We start from the raw sequence: 19,810 nt of genomic DNA on the forward strand, positions 1-19,810 counted from the left end.
AAATAGATGAAGGAAGAAAACTAGACTTTTAAAAACTAGTTTCCAGGCGGAAATAATTTTTTTCATATTTGAAAGCAAGGTGTTGTGGGAGTTTAAATACTTTTAGCCAAATAATGCGAATGAAGATGAATGCAAGGTTTGAAAAGTATTACTTGGATGGGTTATGAAAATAAACCTTAAAGAAGATGAGTACTGGGATCGTCACAGTGAATCATTGTAAATTCCTGCACCTAATAATCTTGTTCATTATAACGGGTAGCTTAATACTAGGAACCTTTTGCTTCTCTCTATAAAGCTAAACACTGGTTTATGCCCTAGAGCTTGAGTTTATATATACATACATACATACATACAGCAGAAAGCATAAGCGGTTGTATGTGGTACAGAATGACTGAGGTAGGTATTCAAAGGGACAATTAGGTACATCATGTGGGAGTTACTGCAGTCCTCAAAATACCCATTCATTTTTCTTGCCTACCCCTGGAGAGGATTAGTCTTCATTTAGATTTCAATAAATGCTTTAAGGTTTCCCCAAGAGCTGTAGGTTCCGCCTTTGGTCTTGTATAGAAGTGCCTCTATCTTAAAATCCAAGCAGCCAAATCCCTACATCACATCTGAGACCTTTTAGCACAGCCTGAAAGATCTTCCTCTCTCTGTCCTGACAGAGGGAACTTCCTTAGGTAGCTACTTTATTATGTTTTCACAATATAACTGCTGGATCTGTCTCTGCAAACAGTTGTGATGGCATGATTGCCAACATCCTCCAAAGCATGGCCAAAGAAATGGTGATATGTGTAGTAGATGAAGTGCTCACCCCAAACCTGGGGCCCAATCAAATTTGCTTCTCTGTTTGAAGGAAAACGGACTGTAAACTTCACCAAAGCCAAAGAAGCTCCTACAGGCCTTCCTGGGGTTAATATGGCATATAAGTGCACAGGGGCATTATATGCCCTGAAGCCATTCTACCTTATGTCTAGGAGTTAAAGATACATTTGGCCACATGGAGGAAACACACCTCAGAATTTCACTGGGTATTCCTGAGTGAGAAAAAGGTTTTAACTCACCTTTTAAAAGGTGCATTAAAGGTATTTATGCTTCCTCTAAACTTGACTGAGGAGGTTGGGGGGTTCAGATCCTCAGCTCCACACTGATGATTTATTGAAATGAAAGTGGCTAAAACAGTACTAAGGTAACACATCGTGCTATGGTAACAAAGCCAAAGCCCCAACTCCACTGCAAATTCTGCCATGTTAAACTCCTACTTGTAGAACAAGTTGAGAAATTATTAGACTGCCACTTACATTCAGAGTGTGAATTAAAGTCAAAAAGGTCTTGTGAGTCTCAACAGATTTCTTAACACTAACTTTTAATTCCAAATATTATATAATAAGTATAAGGGCAAGAGGGCCTGTCTTAAAGAGAAGATAGAGTGTTAATTAAGTTTTCTAGAAGGGCACCCACTATATGAAGATCAATATATCTGACTTACAAACCAAACATGCACATTTATTTTTTAAGAGTTTTCTAATATTTATATATCAAGTTGATAAAAGGGCTTATGCAGAGAGAGATTAACCTGAAAAAATAAATCACAAAGAAAATGTCTGCAACCAAAAGCATAAGAGTCGAATGCAGAAAGACTGAAAAACAAACACTACAGATATGTAACACTGATTAGGCTGTGTTATGCAGACTTTTCCCGGACAGTTACAAAAATAAAGTCCATCCATCTGTCAAAACATCTGCTCCGCGTATGAAAATTAAAACAGAATTTAGGTGTTTTTTATGAGTTTCCAGTAATTCTCTCTCCTCCAGAAGCCTGGAACTTACGTCCTTCGATCTGAATTACTAATGCAGCAAATAGTTTTTAATGACATCTTTTTAAGTGGAAATTAAAGGGTAAGTCCCCATGACCAACTAATATCCAGATTTTTCTCCTTATTTTAAGAAAGTGGTTTCATTTTTTTAACCAACACTGATATCCATACTGCTTCTCAGATATTATAGTAAATGTAAATGGCCAGATTATGCAGTGCAATAAGTAGAAGGCTAAATGATCCTTTACAGTATCATTAGCTTCAACAGTTTTCTGCTGATTTAATCCAGATAAGGATCAGATCCAGTAATATATTCTTCCTTTATTTCAGCCTTCCCACATAGCCAAGTGATTAAAATATCAGAAGATTTTGTCTAAACTGGATGGACAAGGGGATTTAAAACTATCATCTAACAGCTGGACAAGCAAAACAAATATGTGTTTTGTCTTTTAAATCAAAATGGATGGACAGCTTTCATATAAAGTCCCATGCATGAGGTTAATTAATATGTTTACTTTTTTTTCCCTTCATCTGTCCAATTAGTTGAATTCTCAAGTGACGAGGTCAGGGATATCCACGGAGAATAAGTAATCCTTGATATTACTGCTGTCATTCAAATGTATCACACTGATGAAAGATGTTCCAGAATTACCAGGGAGCTTTTTAACTTCTCTCTTTTGCTGGTGGGCTACTGCTGCCTGCAATCAGTTCAGCTGGTACTGGTATCTTTTTCAGCATGCAGCAGCATTGTTTCAAGGAAAATATTTCTGGAGTGTTAGTGCAATAAATATATGTGTGACTGCCATGTACACAGATAATGGATTCTCAGCTAGACCCGGCAAATACTCTAGCATGTCAGTAAGCATGGGCGAGGAAGTCTCTTCAGGGTGAACTCTACATGGTGTGTGCTTTCACAGCTCTTGCTGTTTGGGAGCAAGATTTTGTAAAATGAAGTAACATTATTTAAAAATTATTGTCGTGTCCCTCTTTTTATTACAGTAACATTTAAAAGAATATTGGTCCAAAAACACAGTCTGCTTTAAAAGGCCCAGAATAAGCAGGGAACAAAGCCAATTATTTGAGTCCTGTTAAAATGCAATGGTCTTTTAAAATTTTATTTTATTGGAATAAGCTGGTTGGTAACAGCACTGCAAAGCTTTCGTGTTAACACTGGCAGTAAAGAGAAAGTCCCCGAGTTCTGGGAGCCGTGTGCAGGCTGTAATGGGTGGGGAAATCCTGCCTGGCACCTGTACTCCATGAGATAACCTTCCAGCTGAACCTGTATAGGCAGGTGCACGATTTTAGAGCAGGGGAGGCCAGCTGGCATGAGAACATTTGCAATATGTGATTTATTACTGTGTACCCTTGCAGCTGGGATCAATATCATCATTTACATCCCTGTTTTGTCATTACTGTACCTTGCAATTAGCAGGAGCAATGTTTTTTACTCTCACCCTCCAAAAAAGAGCCAGTCTGCAGTGCTGACTGAAGCAAGTTGAGCAGCTGAAGTATTGGAGTCTGTGTTACAGAAAGGGGTTTCTATTAACTTATTTCTTGGGAGTTACATCCCCATTTGTCAAAGCCTTAATAAGCAGTGTGCATTTCATCACACACATGCAAATCCAATACAAACCAAAAATATGTCTAGGTAAAAAAACCACCTAGTCCCTTTTATAAATCCATGTTATTTTGAGGACTGGACTTTAACTGTACTTGTTTTCCTACCTCAGAGCTTTGAAAGAGCTGACAGATCCCCAGAATAAGTGACCTTTATGCTAAATTGTGCAGGACTTTATACTGTATTGTAATCTGGGGGACCCAACTCCTCTGGAGATGTCATGAATGACTTTACTCTTAGGCATGGTAACCACTGCCGACATTGCACAGGAACCACTGTTTAATTTCATATCTAGATTTTCCTCTGCTGACAAGATGTGCCCTGAGAAATTTCAGACTGATGAGGGTTGATAAGACATTTTTGGTTGCATAGTACAGTTTACTGTACTTCCAGTTATCTTTCCAATTAAGTGCTGCCTGTTAGCTGCCTGATTTTCTGATATGACAAGAGTTCTTGAGAATATTTAAAATGTATAATTTACTCAAGTTGCAGGATGTCTGCATGAATTCAAACCATTAAAGCATCAAGACAAGAAAAAAGGAGCCAAGAAAGCAGATGATTAAAAAAAGCAGATATATCCTGATTCCTTCAAGCCACAAAACTGCAAGCCATATTAGCAAACAGTTGTACTGTCAGCACACTTGCACAGCAGATGGAAAGCTTCTCTGGTTCTTCCTTTGTGTTAGTGAGGGCAAAACACAAAATGTCTCTTTGCCTGTCTACTTATCCACTTGCAAATCTGGGTCATTACTGGTATTTGGTCATTTGGCCCAGGGTTTATCACTAAGGCTAAGCATGGAGGTAGCTAAGCTAGGTGGGATACTCCTTAGGGCTTGTCTTGAAAACAATCTTAAGCCAGAAGCCATTAAAAGAAGTCATTAGAAGCCATGCTTTGAAGATGCCTCCCTTGACACACCAGATCTCTAAATCTTTGTCTTTAGCACTGATCATGTGACCTAGTGATCTCAGGAAGCAAAATTTTCTCCAATCTTTTCTTGCATTTGGCACATTCCAATTACAAGACATGTTTCATGCCCTGAAACCTTCATTCAGAAGATGTATATAACAAATGTTCCAGACCTGTGAACAGCTAGAGGGCTGCAGCACAATATACCTGATTCAATGATCATGTCACATTTTTGTACATCTGGTTAATGCATAGTTAACAAGACAAACCAAAGTCTTCTGTGGATGCAGTCCAGCAAACAAGTGGGTTTTCCGGGCATAGCAGGCATAGCATGACTGTTGTACATTAAACCTTTCCATGAGTGCTAGCAAGCTTCCTTTATTTTGAATTGTTATGCTCTGCAGTAGTATGCACTTCCTACAGCACAGAATAAATTTATTTAAGGAACAGAAGAGTAATTAATAAATAACTCAAAATATTGGGAAGCCTTGAGGTCAAGCAGAAGCCAGTTCTTTTCTGACCATAACTTTAAAATAAAAATTTGTTTTGTTCTATAGAGTAAATGAGTCCCACAATACGAGCACGGCTTTATTAGCAAAGAAATGAACACTAGAGTTCGGTTTCAGCTCAGGTAGCCTCATCAAGCCCAGCAGCAATTTAAGTTGCAACCACAGCCTAGATCTAAAGTCTCTCTCATCTATCTCTTCCATCTGGGTGGAGTAATCACCTGTCTCCTGGAGAAATCAGATTACACTCACGCCTTTCCAAATAGGATCAACACCTGTTAATTGGGTGGAGTATTTCAGACAAACGGGTTGTCAAGCCTGTTACAGGCACATAACACAGACTCCATATCAGTCAACTTGCCTTTATTCAGAATATTGCAGGCATATCCTCTAATGACTTCCACTCACAGCCACCTAAGACAATATATTCAAAACTTCTCTTTTGAAAATGAACATAAAACCATGAAGTGTTGAAAGGAAGCAAAAGACTGTGACACCTATAAGGGACAGTTGCCTAGCAGTATGTGTGCCTGTAAATAAACATACACTGTAAGCTACTCTATGAGGTTACATGTGTCTTACTGTGGGATGATGGAAATTTGTGTGGGGATATTAAACTGTTTTGGCACCACAGAGAGATACTGAACAGAGAAACCTTACGTGACAGAAGCTTAAAATTCCCACTCAGTAAAAATATGGCACCAAAGTGAAATTGTTGAAATGTGAGCTTGTTGAGCGGTTTGGGTTTTTTTTGTTATCTTTTTGTTGGTTGGATTTCTTTTTTTAATATATTCATGATATATGCATACAATCTAAAGTTTTTGGAAAATGTTAATCAGAAGGGAATTACCTAAGGGAGTAAGAGATGAATAGATCATTTCATCCAACAAAGATCATTTAATCAGAAAAAGAGAAAACAAACAAACAAAACCAAACACAAAAGCAAGAGAAAAATATATAAATTCTCCCTTTATTTACTGTTCTTACTTTTGTTATTCCACCATCTTCAGAATATAAAACTTTTTCAACACTGAAAAGGGTTTTTTTTTTAATATCTTCTGTTGACATGAAGATGTGGAAACTGAACAAAGCATTAGCTTTGGCACAGGAAATAACTGCATATTATTTCCTGGGTTATTTTAAGAACTTTCCCTTTAGTTTTCTTAGTTATTACAATAGGAAAAAGACAATAATTTAGACTTGTGTGCAGCAGGGAGGAATTTAGTAGACCTGTTTTTGGTGTATGTAAGTAATGGGTCTACAGAAAAAATTAGTTGTGGACTAATTTAATGGTGACATAGTGACCACATCTTGAGTATAGAGAAACTTGGTATGTGATCTTTCAGAGCAGACACAAACAAAACCAACTCCAAAAAATCCCCCAAAACCAAAAAACCACCAAAAAAACCCCCAACCAAACAAAAAACAAAAAAAATGAAAAAAACAACCAACCAAACAAAAAGCCCAGTCTGTTTGCTAAAATACAAAGAATGTGAATCAAATTCAGAAAAAAAGTAGAAAAAGAAAAAAAAAAGATGTGACTGGTAGCAAAGGGAAGGCTTTTCTTTGACTTCATGAACTTCAGACTGAAGCCCTGAAAGAAAACAGGGACTAAACATATCGATCATTTCTACCAGTCATCCAGTTAATGTGTTTTTCTGGAAAGAAATGTATGAAGAATAAATTTACTCTGTCCATCTTAGGGTGCAGTAAATCATAACATGGAATTACCCTACAACATTTTGAAATAGCAATAGCTGGAAACTCAGCCATAAATAATTCTCAGACTTGCCAAGGCCAAACAAGGGCTCACGAGGAACATCTCTTGATAGAAAATTAAACCCTATAATTTGGGGAACGATTTTTCCTTCATTTCTCCTTTACTTTGCCTTTTCTGACTCTGTGAATTTGTATTTCAAAAGCAACAAAGAAAACATTTCTGCAAGACTGCATTAAATCTGCTGAATATTAAATTTCCTTCAGAAGCAAATTTCTATAGTCACACCTATAAACAGAAAAATAAGCCCAAAATTGGAAAATTAGCTTTCTCCTTGATCTATATCAATTTGTTCCCCATACTGAAAGACTTAAATGACTCCCCATGATACATAAATGGGTAAAATATGAAAATCTGAACAACTGCCAAGTTAATTCTTCCTCTGTATAAGGACACAAGTTATTACCTTACAGCATCTGATTTGCCTTGGTCAGTACATAAAAAGAAATATATGTAAATGCCTAAATGAACACAAGCTGTAGGATCAGGATCTGCAACAAGCCATAAATGAGGCTTTATGCTGGTGGATGTGTTGTGGGGGTCCATTCGAGAACTGGAGGGGGCACAAACAAAAGTTTCTGGGTGGAGTAGTCTGTTAGAGAGCTGCACAGGACTTTGAAAGACTCCAGTGCCCAAAACCCCTTTTTTACCAAGCCCAGTTCACCTCCGAGTGCAGTGGTTGTAGGTTTTGAGGGGATTCCCCCCGTCTTCCTCTGTTGTTTGTAGTCTATGCAAAGCACTTTTACAAAGTACCAGTACTAAAGCAGCACTACTTACAAAATGTCTCACTCTCTCATCTCCCAAATGGTGAGAATTCCTTTAGTAGGAAATTGCGTCCACATTAGAGAAAATGGACAAGACTAAGGAGTGAGCAGCCCTCAAGCTGAAAAACAAAGCACACTAACTGGGACAACTGATAGTCAGAAAGGATATGCAGTGGCACTGTTTATCTGACAAATATAATGAAAATCATATTTCTTCTTGTAGTAAGTCATATTGAGAGTAAATTCTGTCCCTAATGTTACGGGAGGTCTGTTGCTTTGGATTTTTACTTATTTTACCCCTTCCTGCTCCCAGGAGACATTCACCTTTCCCTTTCACCCAGACTGGATGGGGGTCCTGGGTTGTTAGGCTCTGTTAAAGAGTTTTACTGCTGTGCTGGAGACAAGAAGCCAGACATGAAACAGGGATGGCGATGAAGGTTGGTGGTAGAAAAGCTGGAAATCTGGCTGTAGATGTCCTCCAAAGGAACAGCCCCGAGAGAAAGGAATGAACTACTCTTTGGCAAACCCAAAGGGCCAGAAGCAATTTGACCGGAAAAATTGTGCCTTTCAGATGAATGACTGGCTTTCTAGGTCCAGTCAGCATTATATATTTAATTTTCAGATTCTGTCTTCAGATCTTTGTTTACAATAACAGATGAAAGGAATTACTTTTACTTTCTGCCTCCATGTTCTTCTATTTTCCCTAAGGCAACTACAGTAATAAAATGAGTTAAAGGGAACAGTGCTCATTTATTGCCAACTTTGTTTTTCCAAAGTATCACCAGATATGGCTGAGGGACACTTGCTGAGTTACACACAGCTTTTTCTTTTCTAGTTTTTGTTTTTGTTTTTCTTTTTTTTTTTATTTTTTCTTCTTTCTTTCCAAATTAAATCATTACACACTGAGGGATCCATAAGCCTATGGTCTGGTAACCACAGCGGTAGTGGATCAAGGGTTGGACTTGATGATCTCAGAGGTCCTTTCCAACCCGGCTGATTCTATAATTCTATGATTCTATAGATCCATCCCCTCCCTTCCTATAATTTAGGGAGGGTCTGGAAGAGTTTAAAGGAAGCATAAACTGAGATGGCATATGAACATTTTGGCTTTATGTATTATCATAAAAAATGAGATGATGAATTAAATTACAGTCATGTTTTTACACCTGCATGAACAATAAACTCAGTAAGTAGGTGCCAGCCACACTTGAATGCAAAGAAGCATGCACAGAATATGGCTATATCGTGTAGTGTAAACAGTCTTGCTTCTTCACTGGAAATAGGTTTTTGATCTAAAGTGATTCCAAATTACCATCAAGAGGACTATCAAGTATAAAAAAATCAATCACGATTGAAGTCAGGTAAAAGTTAATAACCAGATAAAATTTAATGGCAATTAAATAACCCAAGCAGATGCCTATCTCCTATAAATTATAATACAGTCAGTGCTTACCCACACACAATTTTGCTGATACACTTTCGCTGTGTACACAAAAGTGTAACGTTGTATGGACCTGTATGTACGTAACTGTGTATGTTCCTGTGACAGAGCATACACAGAAGCTTGCTGGTACCAAGTACTTGGTACTCTTTGCATCTGTTTGTACATCAATGTAGATTTCTCACCAGAAACATCCAGGGAGAAGCCGACATCATACAGCATGCAAAGTGCATATAAATGCCTGCCATCATGCAGCTTGTCCTGTGCGGCTTTACTAAAGTACCTATTGAAATGTTAAAGATTTATACACGTCAAGGCCAGAAAGGACTGTTTAAACAATTTAATTTGAGCTGGAATCTTTAAAAGTGGCTAAATAAATTCGATAGTCAAATCACACTTGAAAATAACATCCAAAGGTGCCCTTCAGAAATACATCTTTTAAGCTTTCCAGTCATAGAAATCTATCATACCCTTTAAAAGGGATTTCTCTGACTAACTGTGTAACGTGAACTACTGTTATGGTGCCTCAGTCAAATCTAGTGCAGAGATGTATCAACTGAACAGCAGCCAAAATTTTTAAAACAATGCTAAATTAACAGTTTAAGGACTAAATGAGGTTTCCAGTCAGGAACCTATTCCTGCCATATTCCTGCTTGCAACACTAACTGGTGTTTCTGGTAACTTTTGTAAATCACCCAGGCTTTGCTTTGCTGGTTTATGATATCCCAAGAATGTCAGACTGGAACTGTAGCCACTTTTCTTTTTTTTTTTTTTTTTTTTTAGTTACCTATTATTCAACCCACATGTAATGCAGAGGTTGCCATGTGTTTTTGCAGGGTCCCAGATGACTGTCAGATTTTTAAACAAAAATATTGAGGCTCACTGGTGAGGAATATGACTAGCAGCATGACTGTTCTGTAAGTTTAGTATAAAAGCTGAGAATTATTCTGTAGAGACTTTGTCGTCTTTGATCATTATCAAGGTCTGGCCAGGAATCATGAGAAATATTCACAGGACTTACAGAAACCAGAATAGATCAAATAAAACACTGAAGTCCAAAATAGCAAGAAATCCTCACAGAATTGCTCATTTAGATGAATTACGTAAGCAAATATCTTATTTATTATTTATAGTCTTTAATTTTTCATGAACAGCATTACTTTGGTGCTTGTGATACTCTATACTGAGGAAATGGAAATACGTTGTAATACTAAGTACTTACATGGGAGAGTAATTATGATTTTATTGGAAAAAATCTGTATTTTGTGGGAAAGTGTAGCAGTTAACCTCTGTCAGAGAAGTCCTGCTGTAAGTAGGTATTGCATAGCTGGGGGGGGAGTCTTCTAGCATCTCTTCTCAGCTTACTCATATGAAAAAAAGATCCAAAGCATACTTTAACAGCTTTATCTATCTATACAGCGAGTAAAGCTTAAGTAATTAACATATAGTAAGCCTTTTAAGAAACAGAAATGACTGCTTAAGTAACAAAGAGGTAGCAGGAGAGTGGAGAGCGGGAACAGGCCCCGTTGGCTGCTCTCCTCAAATCCCGCATGGACTGTCCTGAGCCACAAACCTGCTGTGCCTGGATTGGCATGACTGACAGCATCAGGATAAGGAATCCCTCTGAAGGAGTGAAAACGATGGTAAATTACCCCTTATAATTATGAGAGGAAATCTCTGAGGCCATAGCTGAGGTTAGCAGTGGGGCAGGGCCAGGGTTACACTTGTGCTGCAGCTGCTGCAGTGCACCTGGCCCATTAGTGGGGACTTGCATTTTCAGCACTGACTTACCCTGGAGATCAATAATTAAAAGTTGTTTTTTTTAAAAAAGACCTCAATGTAGAAGTATAGACTGTCATTTAGAAAGTTTTGAACCATCACAAGTGAAGAGTATACAGTATCTCAGAAGTGGTACATGCTGAAAGCAGTATTAAATCAAGCATGGTTTGTATGTCATTGTATTTGTCCTCTATTTCTCCTATTCCCACTAATGAGAGTCTGTTGAGTTATTTTTATGGTCTTTATATTTCACACTCCCAAGGTACCAACAATGGCTTTAAGGAATAAATAAGGTAGGAATAATAAGTTTGTTAAATGATCTGTAATCTTTATCTGTAATTACAGCTAAAGCAGTTGCATTAAATATGTTGCTTGTAATGCACTGTTTTATGGCAAGAACAAGCAGCTGTAAATATTTAAAGATGATGTTCTGAACACACCAAGATATGTATTCCCTCTTTCTAGCTGCCTACTGAAACTGGACCCACATTACATATGACATATGAGTTTATTTTATTTTAATTTCTCACCTACTCTTGTAGAGAACTCTAAAATTAAAAAAAAAAAAAAGGAAAGCAAAACCAGCACCAACAAGCCTACATGTGAAAAATGTTTCTGAAAACAAATTAGCACATTCTAGCAACATTTTGCTGTACTGCTGTTACTCTCAGTCTGGGCTGCACTGAGTGCTGAGTTCTGTGCTCCTGTTCTGCCCACCAGCTCATGGCAGTGCTGCTCCTAATGCACAGGATCATAGCAGGCAGCTCATGTGCCAGGGGCACACACTGCACTGCTGTGTGGTATGGGCTTCACTTTCTGCTCGTGATCAGCAGGTGTAGCTGTCCTAATATTACAGGAAGCAAAGGAATCAAGGTGAACAGAAGTTACAGCATAAACAGTCCTCTCAAGCTTAGCACAGCCAGAGGATGGGGACCTGAACTTCCCAGCTTACTCCAGAACATGCGTCTCTATGATTTTCAACAACTGCATTAGAATCAGCATGGTCCAATGTATAAAGCATACTCTTACTACTGTGAATTTCTGAAAATAATTATTCAAAATAAAAGAGTATACTTTCACTTTAGGCACTGAATGTCCTACTAATGTTCTAGGTTTTTACCCCAGCTATTAAAAAATCTACTTAATGTAATATCATAATACTTCATTTAAGATCAAGCAGCAAGGCTAGTTAATTTTCTCACATATTTAACACTAGCCTTTTTTTTTAACCTTGAATATTAGATATTCTAGGCTTCACCTTGTAAAGGACTCCTGAAAATTATTTGTGAACGTGAATTAATTTAAATGTATTATTTTTATGTAATGAGATAGCCTAAGTATCTGGCACTTCAGCTGTCCCTTCACATATATAGCTTAGCCTATATTTCCTAGTTTTCACCTAATCCACCTCTACTGTTCCCAAATGGCTTTTTTATGAAGACAACTGTCCTCTATGGCCTAGGTAAAGACTGATGAAACTATTTTTATTATGACCTAGGAAATTATTCAAATGGAGCTCTCCAGAGGCATATGGTTGGCATTATGAATATTTTACAGAATCATCTCTGAAAATCAGGCCAATAGCATATCCACACGGGGCCAAGTTCCACTCTCACTTATACCTTGGCAACCACAATGATTTCCCATTTGGCTTTGCTATGCAAGTATTTGTTTGGCTTATTGCAGGCATGTATTTTTTATCTGCTTTCCCCCTTCTTCAGCCCTTTCCTCCTATTTCCCATTCTGTTCCTATATAGAAGACAGTTATTATCAGTGTGGAATGATTGCTATTTGGGGGCTACCGGCTATGTCTCTCCTACCTCATAAATACAGGGAATATGATGCACACAGGAATGAGGGAAAATGTAAAGAAAATGATGGCTAGTGTAACAGGGTCCTTCCTGAGGCACCAAAACTAATGTAGAATGTTAAAAACACTTTGACCTCAATATTGCTATGAACTCCATGAAGGAAAGAGCTCAGGGGAACCCTCTGACTCCAGAGAGATGCTACAAAGAAAAAGCACTTCTTGGAGCTCACTGTAGGACTGGAACCTGGAGCAGGGAAAAAATAGGTCAAAATATTACGCATCCTGACTTCAGGAGATGAGTATTCAAGGGTTAATATTTCTCATTCTGATATTTTTTGGGGATTTTTTTTTGGTAGATAAATTCTATTTAATTTACATGATTTCCACTTATAAATTTAAACCCCTGGTCATGAAGACAAAATTTCATTATGTTGAATAAGACAACTGAGAAAACTCAAGACTGAAGTTATGATCAGATGTGTGACCTTGCAGAGTAGAAAAAATACTTTAAGAATTAACACAGTAAGACATAATAAAATATTTACAATGTTTTATAAAAGGAAAAAAAATGCTAAAAAGATTTGTACTTACCACAATATCTTTTCCAGCCCACTTGCACTCATCCCTTCGGGAATGAGACACAGGCCAAACAATCTAAAGACACAAAACAAAAATCAGATTGTGTTATTACATGCTTCAATATTCACAAATTGCAGGCCAAATGCTAGAGTGCCTTTATCCAGTTTCTCTTTCCCTCATTCTTTTCCTTATTCCCTTTTCTTCCTTAAAATTTGACAACAAATAAATGTAATATTGGGAACAAAACAGGGATAATAGGAGCCACAGTAAAAACAATCTTGAAATATAGTCTGTATTGTGAATTTCAGCTGTGAATCTCGAATACCAATGATAAGACGGTTGACTCTCCATTAAGTGAATGTTCTTTCAATGTTTTAAATCTCATGGAATGGAGACTAAGAGCAAAAAATTGCAGATACTTACTAACAATAAATGGGATCTGTTTGAAATTTGATCACACATTAGTTACAGCATCGGAAATGAGCTGTTTGCCTCTTAGTGTATCTACTAGTTTACTCTTTTGCTAGGTTTAGTTAATTAAATAATAAAAAGAAGCCATGGGATTTGACAAGTTTCACACCATCAAAATAGAAATGTTTATGCTGTTCCTATAGAGCAGCCCTAACACAACTAATCCTAAACCTAAGGATTTGCTGTAGTGTTTTTGCAGAAAATGGATCTCACCTCATACAGAGAAAATCAAGAGACCCTCACAGTCAATTATTCATGTTTCTTTGAAAAGCTTTTAGGAATTACATATAGAATAAAACATGATCTTCCCATAAAATGCAAGGCTATTCATTTGGGAGCCTCAGATAATGCAATATGAATGGCCATAAGTCTGGATTACAGTCTTGGTGTTCAATATAGAAAGCAAAAGGCAAAGTATTAATGAAAAAAAAACAAAAAGAAAGAAGGATGAACATGGATGACAGAAGAGGTCAAAGGAGACGTTATATATGACATTTGAAAATACAATTTGCAACATTTTTAAATTCAAAATTTTCTTAAAACTTAATGAAATTCAAACACAAACAAACATGTTAAGTCTACAAAATAAGGCTGAAAATTTTATGAGCACATTCTCTCTCAAAGGATTCCCACTATTTCCTGTTGCTATTCTCAGCTTAAAACGTGCAGAGACACGCGAAAATTAAAATTTACTACATTGAAAAACATTAACCAAACTTCTCAGATCTCCCAAAAGGACCAGTTCAAGTTCAGTTCAAGTTTTGGGCAAAAATTTCAATATTTTTAAAACCAGTATTCTAGATGTTCTTTTTCCTTAGTCTCACAGCGCAATATTTTCCTCAAATTTGGTTTAAAAGACAGCTAAATCGATCTCTTTTTAATAAATTGAAAGATTTGTTTTTTTGAGTTTTGATGTTGCCATGAGCATTTAGACAGAAACCTGAGGGGTTTTTTTACATGGCAGAAGAAACAACCGGTAAAGTTTGAGCTCGAGTTCAGCACTGGCTGCATTGTAATTTTGATTTAAGTTTCTTACACAACTCTCCTGTCTATAATAAACAGATCTCCAAATTCTTTAAGCCTTTTGCCTATTCTTAAACCTAAAGTCTAAATTGTAAGTCTTTTCTCTAAGTCTGTTGCTAGCATACATTTTCATGTTACTGGTAGCAATTCTTTATTTAATATTTTAATATTTGTATATAAAATCAAAGAGTGTTCTAAAGGTATCTAAATATGTAAGTACGTAAGACACAATTCCTCCCATTCTACAGAGCTGTTTTCTGCAATGGAAACACCTTCTTTCCTTTAATTATTCCAGATGTTTTGCACATTAAGCTATTGATCCCTCAGAGAATTCAAATAAATAGCTAGTTTCCTTTATAGCTGCTCTAAAGAGAATAGAAAAGAAAATACCCAGTTTTCCTTTTATCCTTTTATCCTTAGAGAATACAAATGAATAGCCTGTCTTCTCTCTGAACAGAAAACACAAGGTATTTATTGCTATCATCTTAGGAAGCTAATAGTCAAACGGCCAAAAGGTCAGGAACACCAAGAAAAAAAAATAATCCCTGGGTATTAAAGCAATATATCTCTCATAAAAGGGTACTCTCTGGATTTTAAAAGTGTGCCATCAAAATACTTAATATAACAAATCAAACCTCCATCCCATTGTTTACCTTCTTGGCATTTTGTCTTATTAAAATAAATGAAAAATTAAATTATTTATTTAGACTCCAACAGAAGAATGACACTAAACTATTTGTCAGCTTTTAATGAGTCACCAACTTTTACTGGAAAATTATACTCTTCATCAAGAATGGCAATATTTTACTGACTTATTCCTCTTTTATTAATACTGAAACCATTTTGATTTGAAAGCAGCAGAAGCAGAGGTCCTACAAGTGCTGGGTTAAAGAACAAAAATCAACACTGAACTCTCAAACAGCTTGTTTTATCTGCAAACAAATACAGAGCAATAAGGCCTTTCTGTGCAAATTGTCATAAGAGATGTTTGGCTTTTTAGCAGTACACATGAAAGTATGTCTTGTTTGGGAAATAGCTGGATTATTCACTTATCCTTTACTTTTTTTTAGTAGTCTGAAAAAAATATTGCAGATTATACTGTCAAAGGTCATAGGCTCATTATAAATTTCTCTTCATAGAGTCAGCAAATATTTTCATTGTAATAGTATTCCTGACATCCAAACACTTACTACATAATTCCAACAGCGCACAACACAGTCTGAGTAATAACAAGTCTTCAACATTAAATATATGCACAACACAGTCTGAGTAATAACAAGTCTTCAACATTAAAAGTATATATTTACATTGCACAGAACATGAATGAATGTACCTTTTGATATTCCTTGATGTTAACCAGGTTGAAGGAAAATATGTGATCCTTTGCTCCAACGTACAGCCGACTCCGTTCTTCATCCAAGAGGAAAGTGTGGTAACTGGAGCTGTTAGCTAGTCCATTGAAATTGATTATATTGTTGGATTCCAACATTTCTGTAAGACAAAGGGAATACTTTTGTTGTTAATACGGTCAAATGAAATACAGACTTATATTTTGACTTGTATAGATACCATTTTAGGAATTTATGCTCAGTGAGTAGGAACCAGTGAAAGCATTACGTACCTGGGCACTTGACTGTTTTTATTTCAAGTACTGAAACTGGTTCTGAGATTCAGCTCTACACAAAGGTCAAAACAGCAGCAAAATCAATTAAAAGCCTGTACGAACTTTTAAGTGGTAAAATTCTATCCATGTAGCTCATCAACTGTTGGACAAAGTTCAATTTTGTTCAATCAATGAGATTTGCAAGGATAAACTTGAGGATAACCAGCTGATAAAAAACACATCTAAACACAAAATCTACTTCCAGCAGAAAAACGATTTCATACAGATCCATAAGTTACAAGAAAAGGGATAAGAATGACCAGCTGATGAGAGGAAATAAGATGTAACATCTATTCTTACATGTATTATTCTCTTCTGAGCTTTCTGACACAGGCAGCATGTTGTTGCTTGGAACAAGAATGAAGCTAGAGAAGGTAACTTGGCTTCTGTTAAACTTAAGAGTAATACTCTAGTTCTCATGCTCCTCACAGAGCCATTGCACTTGATAGGATTTTTTTAAGTACAAGGATCCTCAGTATCTTAGCTATTCAAACATTAACAAAGTCATACATACTTTTCTGAAACTGCTGAAAAATATTTTTGCCATAATATAATGTAGACTATATTAGTACAAATACTCATGAAAACACTCTTTCTTTATTCCTGTCTATCTATATTCATATCAGGACCAAAACCAAACCATCTCTATCATTTTAAGGTATACCTGCACTAGTAATTCATCAATAAGAAAGATTCCTGGTGATGGCAAATCCTATGTGGTTCAAGTCCTGACCTTGGGACATACAAAGGCAAACATGCAGTTTTAGGAGCAGGAGCAGTTCCATTTTTGGTCCCAGGAGGACAGATGAGAAAGGGACTGAACACATCCAGTGCAAGGGCTGATGGCCCAAGTTTCATGTATCTAACATTTGTGTTACTTCTGCCATATGTGCAAGCTGAGGATGTCTAGGATTTGTCTAACAGTGCAGCTACCTGCTATGACTTTTTGGTTTTCGGTAAGATCCCTCCCATTTTCCATCATTACTCCAACTGAGGAATGAGTGTAAGATAGCATCCCCTATGCTGTTAAAAATCAAGGAGAAACTGCTGTTAAAACAGAAGTTGCTGCCTAATTTTTTTTAATCTTATTTTTCCTCTTTTTCCTCCCTTATTTTATTTTAACAAGAACAAGGTGTATGTTAGATGAGGCTTTTTTGAACCTACATAATAGAAGAACACATGAATTTACAGAATTTCAGCACCTGCATCTTTGTAGTCCCGCAGATGTTAAACCTATTTTTCATGTTCACTTATACCAGGTGGATTTTGAAGCAGGCTGGTACTCTGAAATGGAAAGCATTAGTAGGCAACATATTCAAGGAAGACAAAGATAACACTGAGAGTTGCATAACATTTGGGCTAGCTTTGCTCTGGTGTTCTTTGCATTTATTTGAAAAAACTCTCACTAGCACCAAAAAGAGTTAATTCGCAAAGCAAAGCATCACAGCACACACTATATTATGTTCCATATTCTACACTTTTTCTCACTAAATATAACTATACATTTGTATCACAGTATACTTTTAAAAACTTGTACTGCTGGAGACTGAAGTTCCCTTTTTTTTTCCTTTTTTTTTTTTCTTTTAAATGAAACAATCAAATCACCCCAAGCAGTCTTGTCAAAATAATTCTTCTGGCTTCCTGCCAAGTTCTAGAATTTGACTCTATTGTCCTCCGGTTCATTTATTTGCATTTTGTTAGAGACTTTACTAATTCTCTTTACTTTGTAATGACTGATTCAGATGTTGAATGTCGACTCACTGAATAGTGAGTGATGTAGATGATTGATTGCTTAACTTGTCTTAGAACTCTCTTGGCTAGAAATGCTTTGCTGTCATCTGTATCTGATCATTTTTCTTATAATATAGCTGTCAAAAACCTTTGTAATTTTTTCATCTTTCTTGGTTTGAACTCACATAGGTATGATTCTGTCCTTTGTGACTGCAGTGTAAAGACAAGTGTCTGCTGAAGTCAATGTTACACAAAGGTAAAACTGCTAAAAATGGAAATAAGATCAGTTAGGTACACAGCTACTTGGCTTAAAAGGAGCCTGATATGATTTTCCTAATGCAGAGATCTAAATATTCACATCTACAGATGGTGATTGATGTTTTCTTTTCTTTCTAATATTCATGAAAAAAGTGAGATCATAACATTGGAGTCTAAGGTTTATTATGGCCAAGAGTAAATTACATCATCATCTTCACTGTTCATAAGTCTCTACAGTATAACTTAAAAGGACCAGATGTAGCTGTACAGGGAAATATATATATTTTTTTCTTTTAATTATCTGTGACTTTCAGAGTAAGCAACAATACTAAAAGTAACTATGTTGGGTTTTTTCGTGAACATGCAACTTAAACTAAAAGCTAAATTCCATTGTCTAAAATTAGGACATTTCTTCTAGGTTTTAATCCAGTCTGTGTCATATTGTCACATTACTGACTTTTGCAGGAGATGACTAGATTTCCAGGGTCTGTTGCCCAAAAGATTAGGCCTAAGCATGCTCCAAGCAGTGTATTTCAAATTGTTTGACATCAGGTTTCTGCCCATCAGGAATCAGGTTGAGAATACAGGTTGAGGAGAAAAATGTCATTTGTGTGTTGATGATTCTCAATCACTGCTAATTTAGTTAGGTTTGAGCTACATCACAAGTAGGAGGTGAAAACCTAAATAATTTCTGCAGATCCTCTGCTGCTTATTTTAACTTACATGTATTTGTCCAGTGATGAATATGGCTTTATAGGACATTCTGGACAGGCTGTTGAAGAGCAAAGCAATGACATTTGCACAATCAATACAAATTAAGTATTCGACTTCCCCAAATTCATTAATTTCAAAGTGTTTACTATCCAATGTCTTCAGTAGCCAATCAGTGGCTACTGCTGAGAGAAACAGGGCACACTCCCAGAAGGGCACTGACATCCATCGATTCTGTTAAGTGTCGATCACTCATGCTGGCAAGGTACATGGATGATCGCTGATAATATAAACCAAGATTTACAACAAAGATTGCATTGTAATGACAAGAGGAGAATGATGAATGTCTTCAATAAATCAATGAGATTAATACTATCTATGGTGCATACCCTAATTATTTTCCTGGGGTTTTTTTTGTTCTTATTAAATGTTGGCATATCCGTGAGCTATATAGACAGGTAACGGTTGCCTGTATTTAAAGTAATTTTTTTTTACTTCCTCTATGATCTGCGCAGTTATTTTTATTGCAAAAATGTAACATTATTCCACATTTTCTTTTGCAGTCAAGTACCATTTCTTCAGTAATTGCCCAGAGATAATTTTCTTATTTCCTTTTGATATATCCTCAGTTGTAGTCATGCTTGTAGTTTTTAACAGGAATGAATGAGCCCTATACAGTTAACCACTGTACACTATGACTAGCTTTGTCTAAAAAATGCTCTAAGATGTAGATTTAGAGTGGGTGGTGATATTTTGAAAGTAATAGATATGTTATTGCTTTTGTTATTGGTGTTTGCTTCCCATTTATTAAGTGTTGCAGGTGACCAAAACTAATGGTTCAAAATGCACCATATCTTAAAAGGTAATCATATTATCATGAATTTTCACAGTGATGACCAGTGAAACCAGATGGAGATTGAGTTTCTCAAGGTCTGTGGGTCAGATTCTCCCACGA

At 36.5% G+C, this 19,810-nt stretch overlaps 1 protein-coding gene across 2 annotated transcripts in view; it reads right to left on the reverse strand.

The window, feature by feature from the left end:
• SEMA3A (semaphorin 3A) overlaps positions 1–19,810 on the reverse strand; it is a 324,291-nt gene that overhangs the window by 99,714 nt on the left and 204,767 nt on the right. For both annotated transcript variants that reach the window (XM_039389081.1, XM_039389108.1), the window contains 2 exons: positions 15,826–15,983; positions 13,011–13,073 (listed from right to left, as the gene is read on the reverse strand). In XM_039389081.1, coding sequence (XP_039245015.1) covers positions 13,011–13,073; positions 15,826–15,983 — 221 coding nt within the window. The remainder of the gene's footprint in view (positions 1–13,010; positions 13,074–15,825; positions 15,984–19,810) is intronic.

This window comes from Pipra filicauda, unplaced genomic scaffold, assembly GCF_003945595.2.
Source record: "Pipra filicauda isolate LSUMZ 115617 unplaced genomic scaffold, ASM394559v2 scaffold101_size5749837_pilon, whole genome shotgun sequence".
Lineage (NCBI taxonomy): Eukaryota > Metazoa > Chordata > Aves > Passeriformes > Pipridae > Pipra > Pipra filicauda.